Source organism: Pteropus medius, unplaced genomic scaffold (assembly GCF_902729225.1).
Source record: "Pteropus medius unplaced genomic scaffold, Ma_sr-lr_union100, whole genome shotgun sequence".
NCBI classification, from domain to species: domain Eukaryota; kingdom Metazoa; phylum Chordata; class Mammalia; order Chiroptera; family Pteropodidae; genus Pteropus; species Pteropus medius.
The window spans coordinates 9,659,991-9,680,540 of NW_024344378.1; the positions used below are offsets into that span (position 1 = coordinate 9,659,991).

The 20,550-nt window shown below is 31.9% G+C and overlaps 2 protein-coding genes across 12 annotated transcripts in view; one reads left to right on the top strand and one right to left on the bottom strand.

Moving 5' to 3' along the window:
* The window catches only part of ATRNL1 (attractin like 1), a 627,375-nt gene that overhangs the window by 398,162 nt on the left and 208,663 nt on the right, over nt 1–20,550 (bottom strand). For all 11 annotated transcript variants that reach the window (XM_039871115.1, XM_039871112.1, XM_039871111.1 and 8 more), the window contains one exon: nt 1,449–1,510. In XM_039871115.1, coding sequence (XP_039727049.1) covers nt 1,449–1,510 — 62 coding nt within the window. The remainder of the gene's footprint in view (nt 1–1,448; nt 1,511–20,550) is intronic.
* The window catches only part of LOC120609742 (translation initiation factor IF-2-like), a 449,818-nt gene that overhangs the window by 218,685 nt on the left and 210,583 nt on the right, over nt 1–20,550 (top strand). The gene's annotated exons all lie outside the window — the stretch shown is intronic.

The following is a 20,550-nucleotide window of genomic DNA, read 5'->3' on the forward strand; positions in this document are numbered from 1 at the left end:
ATACGGGCCCATGTGGATGAATGAGGGCAGATATCACAGGGGGACAGATTTCATCTCAGTTATGAAGAACAATTAGTTATCTGCAGACAGAAAACGCGATCTCAGGAGACGGTGCGTTTCCTGTCATCAAAGGCATCCAGGCATAAGCTAGATCAGGGGCTGGGCGCATTCAGCCCACCAGCTGTTTTTATAGGAAAGCTTTACTGGAACCCAGCCACTCCCATTTGTTTCCATATTCCTGTGGTGCTTTAGCACTGCAGCAGCAAAGCTGCACAAATGCAAGAGACCAGACAGCCCACAGATCTTGAAATATTTACTATCTGGCCCTTTACAGAAAATGTTTGCTGATCCCTTTGGAAAAGGCATTAGGAATTCAACTATTGTATGGATGTTTAGATAAGATAACCAATAATGATTACTTGGGTGTTTAGGATGGTGCTTGGCATATCATCTGTGCCAAGCATTGGGCTGTGCGCAAGCCAGCACAACCAATTTTGTGAGTGGAGGTCACAATTCATACTGCACTCTGTAAAGTCGTGTGCCGTGATGTGGAGCTCTGTCTGCCAGAAGGAGGAGACACATTTGTCTAATGTGCACAAAGGCACCCAATGGACTCGTATAAGCTGTACACGTCACCATCATGTTAGCAAAAATAACATCCCTTCCAGTCCAGGTGATCTAAGATTCTCTAACACTGAAACTCGGCTTCTTCTCCTAACCCAGTGTTTCTTTATTTATATCACATGAAAATGAAAATAAATATTCCCTGAAAAGAGCTTTATGTTTTGAGAAATGCTACAAACTCTTCTCTCCTTTAAAAAGATTCACTGTAAATTAGTATATTGAAAACTGACTAAAAGGGCCCTATTTAACTTTAGTATGTGCATTTTCCAAAGTTGTTTAATTGCAAAACCCTTTTTTATGAAACTATTGTTAATATCTCAACTAAAGTTCAAAGGAACGATGCTCCATTCAAAGTTGTAGTTCGTACTCCCAGATTACAGACTCACTGAGAACAGAAAATATATACTTTTTCTCATCCCCCACAGATTATAGCACATTGCTAAGCACATACAATACTTATCTAAGAAATTATTCAATTGATTTCATTTTAGGATGTGTACCTAAACAATATGGTGAATGTACTGTTAATTTCATTTATTAAAGCAGGCTTTAATTACTTATGTAACAGGTGAGCACAAATTTATCGCCTTCTTTCCACTGAGTCTATTAGCTATTAAATGCCACAACAGCAAAAATAATCTTGAGAAAGTATATTTCAAGCATGTTTCCTCTGCTCTCAGGAACATATTTAAGCATATAGAACAATTCAAGAATACACTATATGATATTTTAAGATTAAAGAATTGATAAATTACCTAATAGATTGACAAAACATATATTAGAATATACGTTTAACAAATTCAAAGTCAGTAAAAGCAAATTACCTGAAGAAGGTGACAAAAAACTGCACAAGATCCATGATTGTATTGTGTTGTGAGAATGCAATCTGAAAAATCAAAATAAAAAAAAAATTTAAATTTACTGAATCTCTCTGTGCTTCTCCAATAATGATGTTTCATGGCATTTGTAAGTACAATACTCTTAAATCATCAAAACATTTCGATCGCCACATTATAAATCATGAATGCTGGAATCAAAATTTTATCTAGAACATGTAATATATTCAACTGCTGATGATGACCTTTGCATAGGCAATAAAATTAAATGGTTTAAGAAAAGTAATACAAAATTACTTCAAGAATGCATGCTAAGGGTTTCACATGAAATTCTATGACATATTAAATGTGCCTAACTAAACCATGCAAATTTTTTTCTTCTTCCAATAGTGATCATATGTTCTATTATTATAATGGATAATTGCTTATAACCTCCAAAATAAATTCCAACTCCATTTTTCCTATATATTTTTTTCCTATATATTCTTGTTTTTTTCCTATATATTCTTGTTTAAGGAAGCTGCATGCATGCATGCAACTATTTTGTTATAAACTAATTAAGGAATAAAATGTGTCACTTCATTTTATAATTTCATGTTATTGAGAAATGAATTTTAAGAGGTGAAACTAGCCAATAAGCTAAAGTTGTTCTCCATCTCTGTTAACATTATAGAGATTACACTGTAACATGGCTCTTGAAGAAGTATCAGATAGTGTATTAGTCAACAGTGCAGCATTGAATAAAGAATATCTATTTTCAAATCCAGGTTTTTACTTATAGGTGTAATTATTTTGGAAAACTATTTAATCTATTTTTGTATCAGTTGTCCCATATGTGAATGGTAATAATAAAAACACCTACCTCAGGTACTTTTAGATTATTTGAATTAATATAAATAAAGTTCTTACCATAATGTCTGGTATATAGTAGGAACAACATAATAAATATTATCATACTTTTACATCATTTATAAAGGAGATGGTCAACGTAAGTGAATTTTCCCAGACAGCTGAAGTGAAACAATTAAGGTATTGAAAAATCTTTTTCCTTGAATAATCTTTTATGAAAATCTTTCAGAAACACGTAATAGAATTTCCACTTCCAGGGAAAATACACTAACAGGAATAAGATTCCTCTCTTCCTTAAACAAACAGAAAACTATATAAAATATATTTTAAAAAAAAACATTTTCAGAACTTGGACAAAAGGCAGAAGAGGATATAATCCATGAGCGAAAGAAAACAAAGGAAATAAGCATCACAACCGTCCCAGCTTTCAGTGTAAAGTAATAATACTAAGGAATTTAAATTGCATTCTAAAAAAACAAATATCAGTATTTCTTATATAAAATAAAGACCTACAGTCATTTGAGAAAATGGTTCAAATGTTGGCATATACATCAGAGCTTAAGAAGAGTAACATTCAAAAAGCTTCTAAGCATCTGAAGAACACAGCACCCATGTAGAAATTGAGGAACAATCATTGATTTGGGAGATTGGTTATAGTTGAAAATATCTTAAAAGATTTCAGGAAAAAACATTTTTTAAAATGGAAAAAATACAAGTCAATTTTCTCCCTAGGCAACTGTCCATGTTAGAAACAAAGCTTATCAAACAATATTGTCAACAGTACCTAAATCCGTGAAAAGAGAATTCTGGATGTAGCAACTAGAAACTAAGTGGATAAACTTCAAATGGAAATTAGTTTGAAATCATAATAATAATAATAATAAAAAGTTTAAATAAATTGGAATAGGAAATAACCTTATACAAGGTTGCAAAATATCTAAATGAAAAAGGGAATAAAGGATCTGCAATAAAAGCTTGAATAAATTAGCAAATATATGGAAAAGAGGAAAGAGGAAATAAATAAAATATATAATACATTTAAAAATAAAGAAATAAGATAATAGAAGCAATTGCACTGAATATAAACAGACTGAATCCTCATTGAAAGATGGATTTTCACAGTTTATTAAAAAGCATAATCCAGCTTTATGTTTTTTACAAAAAAGGATTGTGAAAAAATATAATAAGCACGTAAAAGCAACAGAAAAGGCATAAAAGATAATACTAATAGCAAAGTAAAATCCAATGTCAAAATCTGGTCAAATAAAATGCATAAGGCAAAGAATATATAATAACAATAAACCTGTATGCAGTATAACCACAGGCCAAGTAAATAAAAATACAATGTCAGGACAAATGAGAATTTGATAATAACATAATTATGGAATAAAATTTTAATATGTGTATCTCCTTCAGAACTTATCTAATCAAGCAGACAAAAATTAACTTATTCAATCATTTAAGTTGTAAAAAAATTTCAAAGAAATACTAGTTGAGCAAGTTCTGTTCTAAGTGCTGGTGACACCCTTGTAAACAAAACAATGTCCCTGGTCTCTTGGAGTCTGCATTCCAATAGCAGAAGATAGTATTATAAGTGAATATATATCATAATTTTTGACAGTGGTAAGTGTTTTGGGGGAAAAAACAGAGGAATGTGATGAAGAGAAAGAATGTGTGGCTAATTTAGATCAGGTAGTTAGGGATGGCCTCGTTGAAGTCATGATATATGAGCTGATATCCAAATAATAAGAAGGGTAAAACCAAATAAAGATCTGTTAGTAGAAGTTTCCAGGCTTTGAGAACAGTATGCTTGGGCTAGGCATGTTTAATAAACTAAAAAGAAGTCACAAGAGCTGGAGTATTGTGAGCTAAAGACAGTAGCTGAAGTTCAGAGTGACTAACGGGTTAATTTACCTAGGTCCTTGTCCATGATAAAGAGTTCCAAACATATTATAAACACAATGGAAACCCATGGAAGAGTTTGAACCATGGAATGACACGATCTGACTCTTAAGAAAAATATTCTGACTGTCGGAGTGGGGACAGAGATGAGAAGAGGGGAAAGCAGGGAGCTAAGAGAGAAGCATAGTGAATTTTTCTGGTTATGAGGTGGTAGCTTTCACAAGCGTCACAGCCATGGAGACAAAATTAAGTAGATGGGCACACGACTTAGAGAGGTGAGAGGTGAGAAGACTTGGTGAAGAACTGAATATGACTCATTGAAAACTTCTAAGAGGAATTTCAAGGCTATCCCATTATTAGAACTAAAAGAAAGTGTAATGCTTGTATTGTTGTTGTTATATATATATATATATATATATATATATAGAGAGAGAGGCTGGGAGGGAGGGAAGGAGAGAGAAGAGAGGAAGAGTGGGAGGAGTGAGTGGAGTGGTGGAGAAGGAGTGAACAGGAAGGAAGGAAGGAAGGAAGGAAGGAAGGTGAATAGAAGGAAGGAAGGAAGGAATAAAAGGAGTGGTGGAGGAGGAGTAAGTGAGTGAGGAGGAGGAGAATGGCTTGTATTGTTAATGAACAATGAGTGAAGGAAGAAAAAGAAACAGGAGCATGTCAGGTCAAGGATGTCAAGGAAAAGGAACGCTGCACAAAGAAAGTAGTGGCTGGTTTCCATGGTGGAGCAAGATGAGAATGGGAACATGACGATTAGATTTGACATCGACTATGCGGGTAACTTAAATGAATGCAATTAAGCAGTGGTAATGTTCATCGAAACAGAATAACAGAAGGAGAACATGGAAACTGAGGAAGTAGAGACGGCAACTACAAACTGAATTTTCAAAAAGGTCTTTTAAGAAACAGCAAAAATAATCAGAAGTGTACAGGATATAAAAACTTCTTTTCTTAAAATCCATAGAGTATTTAGAAAAACAGTCAATGTCCACTGTGCGGAGAAACTAATTGTAAACGGCAGTGATTTTTCGCACTATATTATCAGATTAAGATCGAAATTAAAACTATAATTTCAAATATGGCCGACACAAGCTTGACTATTTGTAAATTAAGAATTAAAGATAAAGGGTAAAGTTCCATGTGATCAGTGGCAATGGTAGCACAGTTCCTAACTACCCTAAATTTCCACAGTAAATACACACACACACACACACACACACACACACACACACACACACACACACACACACACACACACCACCCACCACCCCAAACTGCAAAATCAAAAAAATCCGTGGAAAACAATTTCGACAAAGTTATGTGACAAATTCTCCCTCTGAATGCCACAACACAAATAGGTATGGATAAGCCACAACACAAAGCATACATAATACCAGTGTCTGTGTGGCAGTTAATAAGAGGGACTCAAAAGGAAAATCCAAAAGATTCAAACGGCATTCACTGGGAGCAGGCAGGCCAGTCTGAATATATAAGGTGAAACTGGGAGGGCTTTTGCCCAGTCCAAGAGCTTGTGAGCACAAAGAGTACTTTGGAAGGTCTGAAAGGCTAGAACAGCTTGGGCCTCATGAATTTTCCAAAGCAACCAGTCAAATCTCTATCACAGAACAGGCCCCCATATTGAAGAGAAATTGTTATAAACGAAATGCGAATTGAGCAGAGCAGGGAAAACAGAGATAAAAGAAAGAAGGTCCAATATGGGGAGAAGTAGAGAGTCAGGATACCTTTAAAAAGCAAGTGGTAGATTTTTAGTGGGGAAAAAACATGTTTATAATTACATATATATATTCAAATGTGGATCTTGTTGCTAGTTTCTTTGTGTACTGCTAATGTAATTCATTATTATCACTTTCAAATATTTTTTGTTCTTTAACCTATAAAGGATACTGCATTCCTTCATGATAATAGATGTATAAACAGTGGGAACAACCAATAGTGTTAAAATAAATTTAGACTGGCAATTCACAAAATTAAAGCTGATACTACAGAATTTTATTATGATTTACTTGTACCCTCTGGGTCCACATAACTAATTACCTTAGAACAAAAGTCATCAAAAATCACGTTTTGAAGCAAGTAAGCAAAACATGGCCACGCACAAAAGTATCTACAATTTCCTATATTTTCCCAAAGAATATTGAATAAATAACCTACTCAAGAGAAGGATCTACAAGGTATAATCATGAACTAAAGCACTAAAACGTTCTAAAACTTTAAGTACATTATTTATCTGTACCTATTAATAAAAATAAAAATAAAGTTGTCACAGAGATATGAACGATATTTTGACTCCAGCTTGTATCTAGAGCATAAGTTGGGATACCATCACTAGGGGTGATGAGACATATCTCCCAAAATTAACACTATTTTCTAAGTTGACAAAAACAATAGCTGTAGCTCTTCACAAATTAAGTTGCAGTGCAATACTTGAACATGAAGTAAAGTACTGATTGAAGACCTTGACCAATGTTTTTTACAGAGAGTACTCTCTCACCTTTCAAAAGAAAAAGCATACAATGGTGGGACAAAATCATGGGTCTCTGAAAGACTGCATCTGAAATACAAACTGCCTTAAAAACAGAAGAGAGGGATACCCCAAATGAACTAATCTATAAACATAATTGCACTCAAGAGTAAATGTAGACTTGGCACAAGCAGTTTCTGTGCTTGACACACCACCTGGGTGCTAGAGTCTCAGGTTGAACTGCATTCAATATTGGCTGTTCAAAAGAAAAGTCAGCACTACAACTGCTGTGCAAATCTTTCAAAATGTTTCTCCAGCTGAGACTTTTTACAAACAGTTCCACGGAACACAGCCTACGGAAAACACTGTGTTAGCCCATTCTCAGATACGGGCTTAAAAAATAAGATTGGATTGATTCTGGAAATGGAAGACCCATTCAAAGATGGTTTGGTAGCATTGGTAGATAACGCCAAATAGACACCTCAAGCAGATTCCCTCTCAAGATTCCCTCCTATGGGGTGCCAATATCAATCAAATATTTCAGTGAATATTTATTACATTCCAGGAACTATATCTAGTTCTTGGACATATCAGTAGGAAAAAAACTATAAAATTCGTAATGGTGGTAGCAGGAGCATACAGAAATATTAATAACAACAATAAATTACATAGTGTACTAGAACTTGATAAGTGCTAAAGGTGAAAAACAAAACATTAAAAGTATCCTCTTTTCTACATTAACATGTGTCAGGGGGCGGGAAAAAATCACACCTTGGTGTCTGAAAAATCACACCTTGGTGCCGAAAACAGACATGACAAAGTAGGAGGAACAGAAAGAAATAAAACACAGCATGAGATTCAAATATTTCTGACTGTTCTGGCTTTTTCTTTCTGGAATAGTATCCAGCAACTCCAGGCTCCTTCCAATGAAACTGGCAAGCCTAAAGGGAAAAGAAGAGGTAGAGAAGGAGGGGGAACCATTCTAAGTGATGCTGGGCATTTGGTCTTCACATGGCTGGCTCCTTAGCTTCTAGATCTAACCTCAAATATCACACTTCCCTAAGACACATATCTAAAATAACTGGCTTCTTTCTTATGATACACTTTTGTGTGAACCTATTTCTTTTATACTTCGATCTGAAGCAATCTTAATTTATTGGTTGATCATTAGTTTAAAATGTCCTTTCCCACGAATTTGTAAGCTACTTGAGAACAGTGACCCTGCACATATTGCTCACGGCACTACTCCAGTGCCTAAAACAGTATCTGCTGCATAAAACATAATAAGCATTTATTAAAAGTTTACTTAATAAATAAATTAAATAGCAAAACAGAGCATGAGAATATTCTTAGGACTTCATTTATCCTTTTCAAGAGCCATGAAAGTAAGTACGTACAGATATTATTCAGAAAAACATTAAAAATAATTTATTAGAATTTCATAAATGTCATAAGCCAATAATCATAGACTATCAGTGCCTGCTAATTTTAAATCACAAAATATTATTTTTCCTTATAAAATTTTTCCTTATAAAATTTACTGTAGAGTTCAGAAGCTATGGAAAATATGCATTCCTGTATAAAAATGTTTTTGTTTTCATCACGGCAAAATTTTTATAACCTCTACCATTTACTATTTTAGTTACAATATAAAGAGAGTAATTTTAAAAACAGATATCAGAAATGGTTTCTTACTATGTATTTTTACCTTAGTTTCTTAATTTCGACAACAAACATTTTTTAACTAGGTTGGCACCTAGGAATTTCTTTCACATAGTGAATTAGATTAGACTATAATCATCTTGTCTAAAATAGGTGGTATACCTAAAACATTACTTTTTAACCAATAACAAATGACATTGCTTTAAAAGAGTGATCATTTAGCCGATTTCATTTAGAAAACAGTGAGACAAATCAATAACACCCTAAATTTATACTTTCCCTGAGAGTATTTCTCCTGATGATATGAAACATTTCTGATCCTAAAATCTATAAATGCCTAATCAGAAAAATTTCTATTGGCTGATGACATGGCTAGAACATGGTCCTTTACAGATAATCAATATGTTCCATTTTGGTTCTGTGGTTCCCATGAAAAATATGAAAAGTTTACTCAAGTCACATTTCATGTTAGTTTTAAAACTTTAGTCTGCATAAATGCACCTTTGAAATTCTTTTCTGTAATGATTTTACTCAAGTAATTCAAAACAAGAAATCAAAATGAAGAGACCAAATAATGATAAAATTTAATAATATCCTCATTTTCCCTATGTTTTTAAAATGCCCCCCAAATACCTGATAAAGTGGCATACTAAAAACCTGAGTCAAATCTAAAACAAGATTTGCTCTATTTTTCATTAATTAATAACAATCAACATTTTGAATTTATGATTCAATAAAAAAAGGTGCATTAACTGCATTCGGGTAGAGAAATAGAATAACACCTTGATATTTACCACAAAATATCAGAATTTGTAGATAGAAAAAAGTTATTATGAAGGACAAATTGGTGTTTGTGCAAATGTCTGATTGCCATAAATAAATTGATTTATTTGATTAAAAAATGAAAATATAAAGGGGTGTGCTAAAATTATTAAGTCCATCTCACAAACAAAGTAAAAGAGAGTTTCTTCAAACCATTCATTGGATTAGAGTCCTTTAAAATGATAACATAAAAGCATACTTACATAATAGAAGTTCGTCAACTAGTAATATCTCAAAAGATAACCATGTCATGTTTCAGACAAGCAATTCAAGATCTTACTATGTTTATATTTATTCGTTTTTAAAAATAAATAAAAGCAAACTAGAGCTTAAATTAGCTATTACTAAATAAGATCAACTATGATCTAGTCCAGATAAGCATAAACTTCCTACAGAATTTTAACACACTGATTATTTATATAATATGTATCATTCCTACTAAAATAATATTTCAAAAAATAGGGTTGAACAGAAAATGGGTGGCTTTTTAAAGACAGAATAAAACCTATCTCTGGATAAAAACATGAGGCATAAACATATTAGTCAATTCTATACCTACTATACGAATTACACTGATCATTAATCCTTGATTATTGTCTATGAAAATTTAATGGTTTAATTATTTTTAAAGCAAATAACTGCCTTAGTGAAGGTACTCATAACTTTCCTCCTGGTTAATGCAAAAACTACTGGTCTCCTGTCTTCAATTTCAGAACCCTGTGGTCACTCTTCACTCAGCTGACAAAATGCTCTCTTTAAAACTGAAAGAGATTTCTATAATTTCCCTCTTCACAGTCCTTTATTCCCCTGCTAAAATCTCCTCAGAGTTTTCCATCACTTTTAGCTTGGACTGCAACTTCCTTGATATAGCATATCATGACCTTCAATATTCGGCCCTTGCTTCCACAGCATTGACACTGCAGTCTAATCACATAGCAGTATTAGCAGTTTGCAATATATGCCACACCTTATCAACCGTTGACTCTTGTTAGGCACAAACTGTCCTCTCCCGCCCTAACACCTCCTTCTCTTGGGTAACTCCTATCCAAATGATTCATTGCCTGTCAGATCTCGATCCTGTCTGTTGGGCGGCCCTCAATTGCCCTACTGTTGTTTCTACCATATACTTCGATCACAGTACTACTAAAAACGCTAACATTTATAAAGTATTTACTATTATTGCCCAGGTGCTGTGCTAAGTTCTTTTCATATACTAATCTATTTAATCATCAGAATAACCTCATAAATTAGGTAATGTCATTAAATTCATTTTATAGATAAGGAAATAAAGATCTATAGGTAACTCTGGCAATAACAGAACTAAAACGAAAATCAGTGTGTTGTGACTCTAGTTCTTACATCTGTACTTTCCTAACTCCTGTGTACTGTGATAATTAGCTTACCTTTCTTTTCTCTCCAAAATGATGTCAAGATATTTGAAGTAAGGTATTACAATGTTTAGCTATATATGCCTAACAATTAGCAAAGAACCAGGCATTTTGATTTAATGTGTGTTTAGTGAATATATTGCAATCATTTGTAGAGATATTATTTTAATATTCTAAATACAGTTCCATTTTAACTAAAGGTCAAACTGCACAAGAAAACAATTATTTTTACATCAAGATTGTATCAGTTAAAATACATAGAACTTTATATCTACTTGTCCAGAGAGAGTATATTACTTGAAGTTAAAGGATATTTTTTCGAAAACATTTTTGTTTGAAGTTAAAGGATATTATTTTATCAAAATATACTTTTGAAAAAAAACATTTAGAAATCCTAAAAAATGAAACAGAACCTATAAAATGACAAGATAAAAATTTGCATTTGTAAAGCTACCTGTTCTTAATTATAACATTAGCACACTATAAAGTTTCTTGAAGAGCCTCAGGTTTTAATTCACAAATCAAAGATATATAATGACAAGAGTAATGGCTAATAGAAATTGCAATACAAATTGCAATAGAAATCTATATACAATTTATGCTTGTAACACCATTTTTTGTAAATTGTGATTTTTTTCCCATAGCCTAGCTTGTCCTCCATAATTTAAGTGGCGAAAAGCAAAGTATCCTTTATGGAATGATAGTCACTGAACCAAATTCATCATCTAGTCCTATCTCTAAAAGTCAGAAATCAGGTTTATGTCTAAAATCTTAAAGTAGCAAGCATAGCCAACAGTCTTAGTAAAACACAATGTACTATTCAAATATTGATTTTTCATATATATGTACTTCTATTAACTCAGTGATAAAACCATTTGCATTCAAAAATGCATTAATAGTTGTTAAGGAAATAACTAAAATAAAATCTCAAAGAAATATATTATATATATATATATAACATATATATATATAATTTTGGATACTTTGAAAGTTAATTCGCCATTCTCTTCTCTCCATTAAACCTAGACTAATGAAAAAGAATGCAGTGCATAAGGTGCTTTCCAGAAGGAAGAGCTTATAAAGATGATTTAGTAGGTCCTCACAATTGCTCTCCTGATTTTGCTCTTGTGTGGATAGATTTCCATTTGTAAACTACATCAGAAACAATGGCATCACAGACTTAGGTTTCCTTAAAATTAAAAAATGATAAAATTTTAAAATCCAAGTTGACAAGTCATGATTTCGAAATAAAAAAATTACAAAATCATATGGCTATTTGATGTGCTTGGAAATACAGTTGAAAATTATGTGATGTCAGGTAACACTACAGGAGTTTCTTTGTAAGTTTTGTAAATCTTTTCATCTTGGCTTTTTAGGAGGCCTTTCATTGTGCAGGAAAAATTAATGGGCAAAGGAGATTAAATCATTGGTACGTATAATATTTAAGTTGAATCCCATGCATGAAGTAAAGTCAGATGGTGCTGAGCAATGTTCATTTCCAGAATTGGTATTAATTAATAGCACAGGTATAAAGCAGTTGCTCTTTGAAGAACTTCTTTATGATGACTTTCCAACTCACTCATGGACACTTTCATGTTTTGTTTTGTTTTCAATTATATTGTTAGGATGTTTACTCTGGCTATAATGATTACAGATCCACATAAACAGTCTAACTAATAAAACATAATAATATAGATTATCTAAATAATACGACTTTGGTTTTGCGTGAATAGAATATTGCCTCTGATTCATTGTGAAGTTCTGAGTAATCGATTTCTTTCACCAGCCAGTTACTCCATTGGAAATTTTTCAGGGTTAATAATGTTGCTGTTCTTTACTGAGCTAAGTTTAATCTAAATCCTCTCGATCTCTGCACAGGTGTACACACTGAAAAGTAGTTCTAGTATACCTGTGAAAAATTCCAACATTTCTCACATTAGAAGGAGAGTCCAGTCTAGAATCTCATACTTTAAACCAGTAAACCAGGAAGTTTCCCAGCTTTCCCACCATTTTCCCTTGGCAAAAGTCTTGCCAGAGCAAGAAAATAAATTAGAAGAAAACATAGTATGAACCAAAACTGATGTTAACTGTTGCCATGCATAGGTTAGGGCCCCTCTGGACTGGGATGCTTTGATTTGCACTACAGGCTGTAAGTATAAGGAGTTAAAGTTTTGGGTTAAGAGGATGTTTGGGAAAACAGGGGGAAAAAAAAAACAAAAAGAAATAGTTGATTATGCCAAGTGACAATTTTCAATGGATATAATTTAAGGATGCCAATAGAAATATGAAAGTCAGACTTATAGATTAGCTTAAGGGGAAGTATACATACTGATCTGTCTCCAATATATTTTCTACATATATATTCACATGTAAACAAAACCTAAAATTATGTATACTTATTATTTTTATCTTGATTCACTATGAATAATTTATAGATACTTTAATTTTATTTTAGTTTCAACAGGTTTTACTTTAAGGATTTTAATGTCTCTATTGATTTATATTGTTTACTCTGTTCTAGCACTTAACCTCCTAGGAAGTGACTCGAATCAAATAAATCATGCATCCATATTTGAAATTGGCTCTTCAGAGATTATGATAAAACATGAATGTAGATCTTTGTATTATTAATTCTTTAAATGAGTACTAAATACTTTTTTAAATTATTGAGTTGAAAGATTAACTTTAATTTTCATTTATAGGATTTTAATTTTGGTTTTTAAGCAAATATATCATACAGGAAATCTGAGAAGACTGCAATTTAATGAGATTTTCTCTCTTGAAGTATGATACCACTTCTTATATCTTATAGAGACATAAATAGTCAAATATTTCATACTCGGAAAGATCATAACATTTGAAATACACTAATAATTACAGGCCAATAATATCATTATTAAGGTATGACTTAACCACAATAATTTCATTTTAAATGCATATTTGGTGGATTTGGGTAATTTTTACAAAGCCATATCATTACAGTCACAATCATGATACAGAAGAGTTCATCAACCTAAAATACCTTTGCCTCTTTGCAGTTGAACCTTTCCCCAGACCTTAAATTTTGCATCTACTTTCTATAACTATAGTTTTTATTTTTGTATAATTTTATGTAAGTGGAATCATATGGTATGTAATATTTCATGCTTGATTTCTTTCACTTCACATGGTGTTTTTAAGATTTGTCCATATTGATGCCTGTATAAATATTTTATTTCTTCTTATTGTTGACTTGTACTGCATAGTATGGGTATATCATAATTTGTTTATCCATTCAGCAGTTAATATACTTATGGGTTGTTTTCAGTTTGGGGTTTTATGAGTATGGTGTTATAAATATTTGTGATTAAGATTTTTTGTGTGGTCTGTTTTCATTTCATTTCTTAGTTGTGTAAACAACTAAGAGCAGGACTGATGGTCATATGGTAAATGTGGGATAAACTTTATAAAATAAGCAATACTATTTTCAAAGTCATTGGACCATTTAACATTGTCACCAATAATGTAAGTGAATTCTACCTACAAGTCCTCTCCAGTACTTGGCATTTTCACTCTTTTTAACATTAACCATTATAGTAGATGTGTAGTTGTATCTCACATAATTTGAATTTACATTTCCCTGATGGCTAATGATGTTGAGCTTCTTTCATATACGTAGCATACATATGATCATGCAATATTTACTGCTACATTGCTTTTTAAAAACTCCAGATTTCCAACAATATACAATGAAAGTGCATGACCTGATTAAAAATTATTTTAGTATTAAAAATAATAATGAAGATTATCTAGAAACAAAACTGTCTACTCTATCTTATATAAAAATCATAATGTCAAATTATATTATGATAGCAAATATCTAAAAATATCTATACAGTTTTATGAATGTTTTACAAGCATGTATTAAAAATTTTTAAAGGGCTTAATTAGATTTTAAAAAGAAGTTAATGAATTTTAAAAAATAACTACTATAAAGAATTGGGAAAACTTCTTTAGTACTTAGATTTATTTTACAAATGGAAAGATTGAATAGGTTTTTTATAAGCCATTTTCCTAGAAAACCATATTTTACACTTAAGCTATCTTATCTAATAAAAACAATTTTATTGCTTATAAAGAATAGCATTAGTAGCAATATTTTTTTTAAAAAAAAAGGAGTCAAAAAGCTTTCTCTGTTAAGGGCCTATAAATATTCTGTAAATATTTTCAGCTTTGTGAGCAATATGGTCTCTGTTTTACAATTCAACTCTGACATGATAGTGTTAATGATATGTTTTCTCAGAATCTCTAGAACATTCGTACTTATCATAACCAATCTTATTTTGTAGCTGTCATTAAATCTTTCCATTTAGCTCTATAACAATATGTTTCTTAAGTATTATTTTATATATTCCTCACATTTATATTTTGATTAGTATAATTAATATAATAGTTGAGCAACTGACAGTTAATTAGCAATTTCCAATAGTTCTTAAATTATGCCAGCCTAGGTTTGCCGACAAAAAAATTGAAGCTTCAAAGAAAAGGAAAAAGTATATTTGAAAGTAAGTGTGATAAATTCCTCAAGTTTATAACAATTTAGAAGACAACAACTGCAACAACGAAACAATATATTGTCTCCTTTGGGGTAAAAAACTACACAAGGCATCTTTATCGGCACATTTGTGTTATAACCCTTACTTTTCAAACCATATGTGTAAGTCAAAACTTCCTCTTTACTTCAATGTCTACTTATCCAGTAGCTTACCATCTTATTTTGCGCTCAAATGGCTCATCTTCTATGTTTAAAATCCAAACATACTTGTGATAAAAAATATACAGACAACACCATTAGGATATGTCCTTTTTCTATTTTATTCTGTATAACTTAAATCATTATTAGTATGGGGATATCACCTAGGCTATTATGGAAATTAGAATTGCAAATTGAAGAATGATTCCTAGCATCATTCTCATAAAAAAAATCAAATCTGAATTATGACATCAGTTTGCAGAATGACTTAATAGTGAATTACCAAATCCCATTTATTCAGAAACAGGTAATTTAGATTCAAACTAATTTAATTTAACTTAAACAGTGATGTATACGTGTTGATGAGCAGCACTATTGCAGAATACAAAGTACTTAAGCTCAATGGAATCTTTCTGTTTTTCAAGTTATTAAAAATTTTAATAGTACTTTCTTTTTTTACTGTCAAGATTCAACTGCATGGCATTACAAGTCATAAAGAATGTATGTTGTCAAAATAAAATCTCACTTTAGAAACTGATGCAAGTCAACCGAGTAGCATGATTATTAGCATTCCAAAAGAAAAAAAAATTCCACTTTAATTACTAGATTATTGACATATTTATCATATAACACTGCTACTATGTGTCTCACAGTCACGATTAGAATTTTGAAAGATACCTGAATGCTAAAGTGGTTGGCATTCTTAAAACTAGAATGGTTTAAATTACATTGAAACACCTTTCTTAAATACATAAATTGATCAAATAATATATTAAAATGGCAGAGTCTCTCAGTAGGCAAATTAAAGTCTAATTAACTGTGTATAATAATTTCCTACTCTGCTATGTCTATCATGTATCTGATAGAAAAAACAATCATTTTCTTGATTTCTAAAATTCCATTAGTAAGTACAAGATTTACAATGCTGTAAGAGTTAAACTTTTATAATACATTAACTCAGTAATAGGAAATAAATGAAAAAAAAAAACAGTATAATACAAAAAACTAAATTAAAAATTCTCAACAAAGATGTTTATTCCTCAAACATCTTCATTAACATTAAAAAAATAATGGGGCCTTTGGATTTTGGCAGCAACAATGTTTTTAGAGTAGAATTCATAATTTGTCTTTTAACTTAGGAATTATCACAATCTTTATCCACATACAGTCTTGATACCACCACAAGAACTGATTGTTTGTCATGTAATTCATACCAAAGTGGTTTAGCAAATAATAAAAGAATTAACTAAAAATAAATTTTAAAATTTAGTAGAAACTGGACAGGAGATAGGTAAAAAACAAAACCATATTTTACAATACAAATTGTAATAAAACGTATAGTATTAAAAAGAGAAGCTACAAGTATTTTAATGAAAATGTAATACAAATACTAGTATTATTTCACTCAAGATCTTTACTATATAATAAAGCCAATTTATACAAATTTCCATTAATTTTTACTTTTATTCTAAGTCTACAGCTATAGATACACACACTTATATATTTTCCACAGATATATATGTAATATCCCATATTCATTGATTTATATTTATAATATTCAATCCACTAGTAGCCAAAAGAATTTGAAATATTTACTTTTATATACTCAAATTGCATTTAAATTATTCGTATTTCATCAACTCTGACACTTCCAGAAAATCTACTACCTACCCAAAACAAAGTATGCAAGTGACAGTAGCTCCAAAGTCTCTAACGAGGAAATTTTCATAAATCAAACACATATCAATTATTACCAGCATTCTAATAACTAAGCAGTATAAAATTGTTCTCATCTATTTAAAATGTAAAATCTTATAGTGTGATCATAAAATATAGAATCACGAAGTGCTAGAGATAGTCAGGAAGCTACATGAATCTTCTATACAATATTTATGACTGTAATAAAGCCTCTGCTCAGTTTTGGAAGTGGAATGCTCACTATTAAGCCTGGCAAACCATTCTTTTGGACATCTCTATTCATTAGAAATTTTGCCTTAACTCGCACTATATTTCTCTATTATATCTACTGATTTTTAATTCCACTCTAGGGTTCCATAGAGATAGTTAAAGTTCTATTCCATATAAAAGTTCCAACTTATTAAACCTTATTCATATGATAAAATTCTCACTTGGTTTACCTTTTCTGGATATATCCCAGTTTGTCTATGTCCCTGTTAAGGGGCAACTAGTACTGGATGCCTTCTATTTGCTTATGATACAATGGAATTAAGCAGGTTTTTGAGAAAAGATCATGGACTATATTTGTGGACATATTAGGTTTTGAAATGCCTATCACACAATCAAGTGGACATACGAAGAAGGTAACTGGATATGCATGTCTAGTGTTTATAAAAGAGGCCTGGGTGAGTTGAGGTATAAATTTGAAAATCACAGTTCTCTAGTGCCCTGGAGATGTCCATCTTAGAGATTTTCAACATCCTTTCTAACACTGGAGTCACTGGGCCCGATAGCCTGGGGCCTGGCCTTCCCTTGTATACAGTACTTTTCAGAGCAGCCAATAACCTTAGGTCCAAGAATTTCAAATTATCTCCATAAGTATATTTAAAAGAATAGGGAAAATATGAGCGATGTGAAAAGGACTCAAAAAGCATTTAAAATTAAAGTAGATGAAATAAAAAGAGTGGATGGATATATGAATAGAACAAATTAGCATAATGGAAGACCAGATTGAGGAGGAAGAAAAGAAATAGAATATTAAAAAAAAAAAACTAAGATAAGACAAATAGAAATGTGATCAGACAAATAATAATCTAAGAAAGAGAAAGAAAAATGTAATGGAAGAAGTATCTGAAGGCATAATGGAGACACGTTTTCTTGAATTATAATATATAGACATTTTATATATATATGAATGACTGAGAATCCCATATGTAGACACATTAGTGTAAAATTTAAAAATATGAAATGTTAAACAAAAATTCTTAAATGAGAGGAGAGAGAAAACTTCAGAGAACGAGTATATCACATAAGTAATAAGAATATTACAAAATAATGTGGCATTAATTTCATTATTTAAGTCTGAGTTGATACCTTATTAATAAAATAAATATTTAGTCTATAATCTAGCCAGGAATTACTTTACAATTTATTTACATTTGAAAGCCATTTCAGTTTCAGATGTCTAATTTGGTGACGATCAAGAGTTTTACATTTAAGAAATATTAACTATAGCTAACACTGACTGACAACTTACTATATACTTTGTTTGGCAGGTATTATCTTTTTAACCTGCAAAACTGCCCCAAAACAGTGTGGTAGACAGAATTCTAAGATAGCTTCCAAGATTCCCAGTCCCTGGTGGACATACCCTGCATACTCCTTCCCTCAAATCTGTGAAAATGATGGAAAAGTCACTGCTTTGCTTAGAAAACATGGTTGATTTCACCCCACTCCTTCTGAACTTGAGGAGTTCCTTTGTTTGCTCTTTAGGCCAGAAATAGAGGGCCTCTTCTGCATCTCACTTTTTCTTGAGTTCAGGCTGTCTTGAGGTCAGGCTAGGGAATTCCAGGAGAAAAAAGTGGTAATCTCACCGCCAGCCTAAGCGGTGCTTTGAATTCTGGCATTCTTCTCCAAGCTGCCTACTGCTTACTACTTCTAAGAGCTCTCTAATGACTATATCAAGCATTCTGTCAAGATGTTTTGGGTTGTTTTGAGTGAAAGAGAAAGCTTGTCGTGTGTTTATTCCGTCTCACCTCTCACCCAGGAATGGAATGCAGGACTGGCCCAGCAGATAGTCTTTTATTTAAAAGGCGTTTTTTTTTTTAAATAAAGTTTCATATGTACTTCAGAATATGTCAATTCTGTCATTCATTGTATGCTATGTTCTCCCTCATATATTTATGAACATAATTATGATTGATGTGCTATGTTCATCTATTTTTACCTTAGTGATATCAAGATATTCCTTCTTATTCTATTAGCTAATGAGAGAGTTAAAAGTGGGTTAAAGTCTATGCAATGATAACTGTGAATGTGTCTACACATACATACATATAGGCAAATGCCAGAGACTTCACAGACTTTCTTAAGTCATTAATGAGAGAACTAGCAAAGTATTAAGGACGATTCAAAAAATGCAAAATAAAATTACAGAGAGAGAAGTATCCATAAAAAGATAAATTTGCATAGAAGGAAGCGTTTATACTGGTGTGAAGAAAAAACATTTGAATAAGATTGCTAACTTTAATATAAAATTTCTGATACTTCTATGTCAATAAAACTGTAGGGCCTATCTTTTCTCCTAGACTGAAATCATCTGTATTTCTATTGGACAAAATTCATTTGCACTATTGTTAGTCAAGAATCTTTTGCACTACTATCAGACAAATATCATTTGTATCTTTCATTTTTTACAGGTTAAATATCTATACTTAAAGAACTATAAATTATTACAAACAAGAACAAATCATCGAAGGTACACATCCCTACGAAATTAGACAATTCCTTGGGGAATCTGCTTTACAACACCTAGCATAATACTGAATAGTTAGACAGAAATCACTTTTGCCAATTCCAAGTTTTGGACATTTTTATTAACTGTCTCCCTACAAATCATAAATCATCTCCCAAAAGTATTCTTGAGCCCCACCTCCCAAGCTGATTTCATGGTGTCTTCGCCTAATTCACCTGCATGGGTGCAGAAAGACTTGCTCATCAACATAAGTACAGTTTTTTTATAGGTTCATCGGCAAATGGAAAGCCATTCGGTATTAAGCCACTACTAAATCAAGAAAATTAATTTCTGTCCTGAGATTCCTTAAAGTATCTAGGATTAGATATTCAATAGCTTCTATTGCTCCAAAGACATTTTAGCTGATTTTACTTGCTCTTCTATACTGAGGCTAGGAAACCAAATCCAAGAAATTCATCTCTACCAATTCTGTCTCCAACCCAACATGCGAGTGAATCACTCTCTCCAAAGTGCCTAAATCCGCTAAGGATCCTGACTCTCCAGGAACTGACCTTGCCTACTACATGTAAAACTGAGACCCTATAAGACATAGAACAATTATCAGACAAGTCTTCCCAGAGAACTGTTTAGGTAATGGTTTCACATATGAATGCAATACTTCTTCCTTAATGGTGGGCTTGACATACCTAATGAAATTAAGTTATCCTCAGATTTAACATCCAAGGAAAGGCTTTGATTAGATAATCTACTTATCTAATTACATCCAGTAAAAATGAGAATGTACACATTAATACAGATGAACTGCAATAAACCTG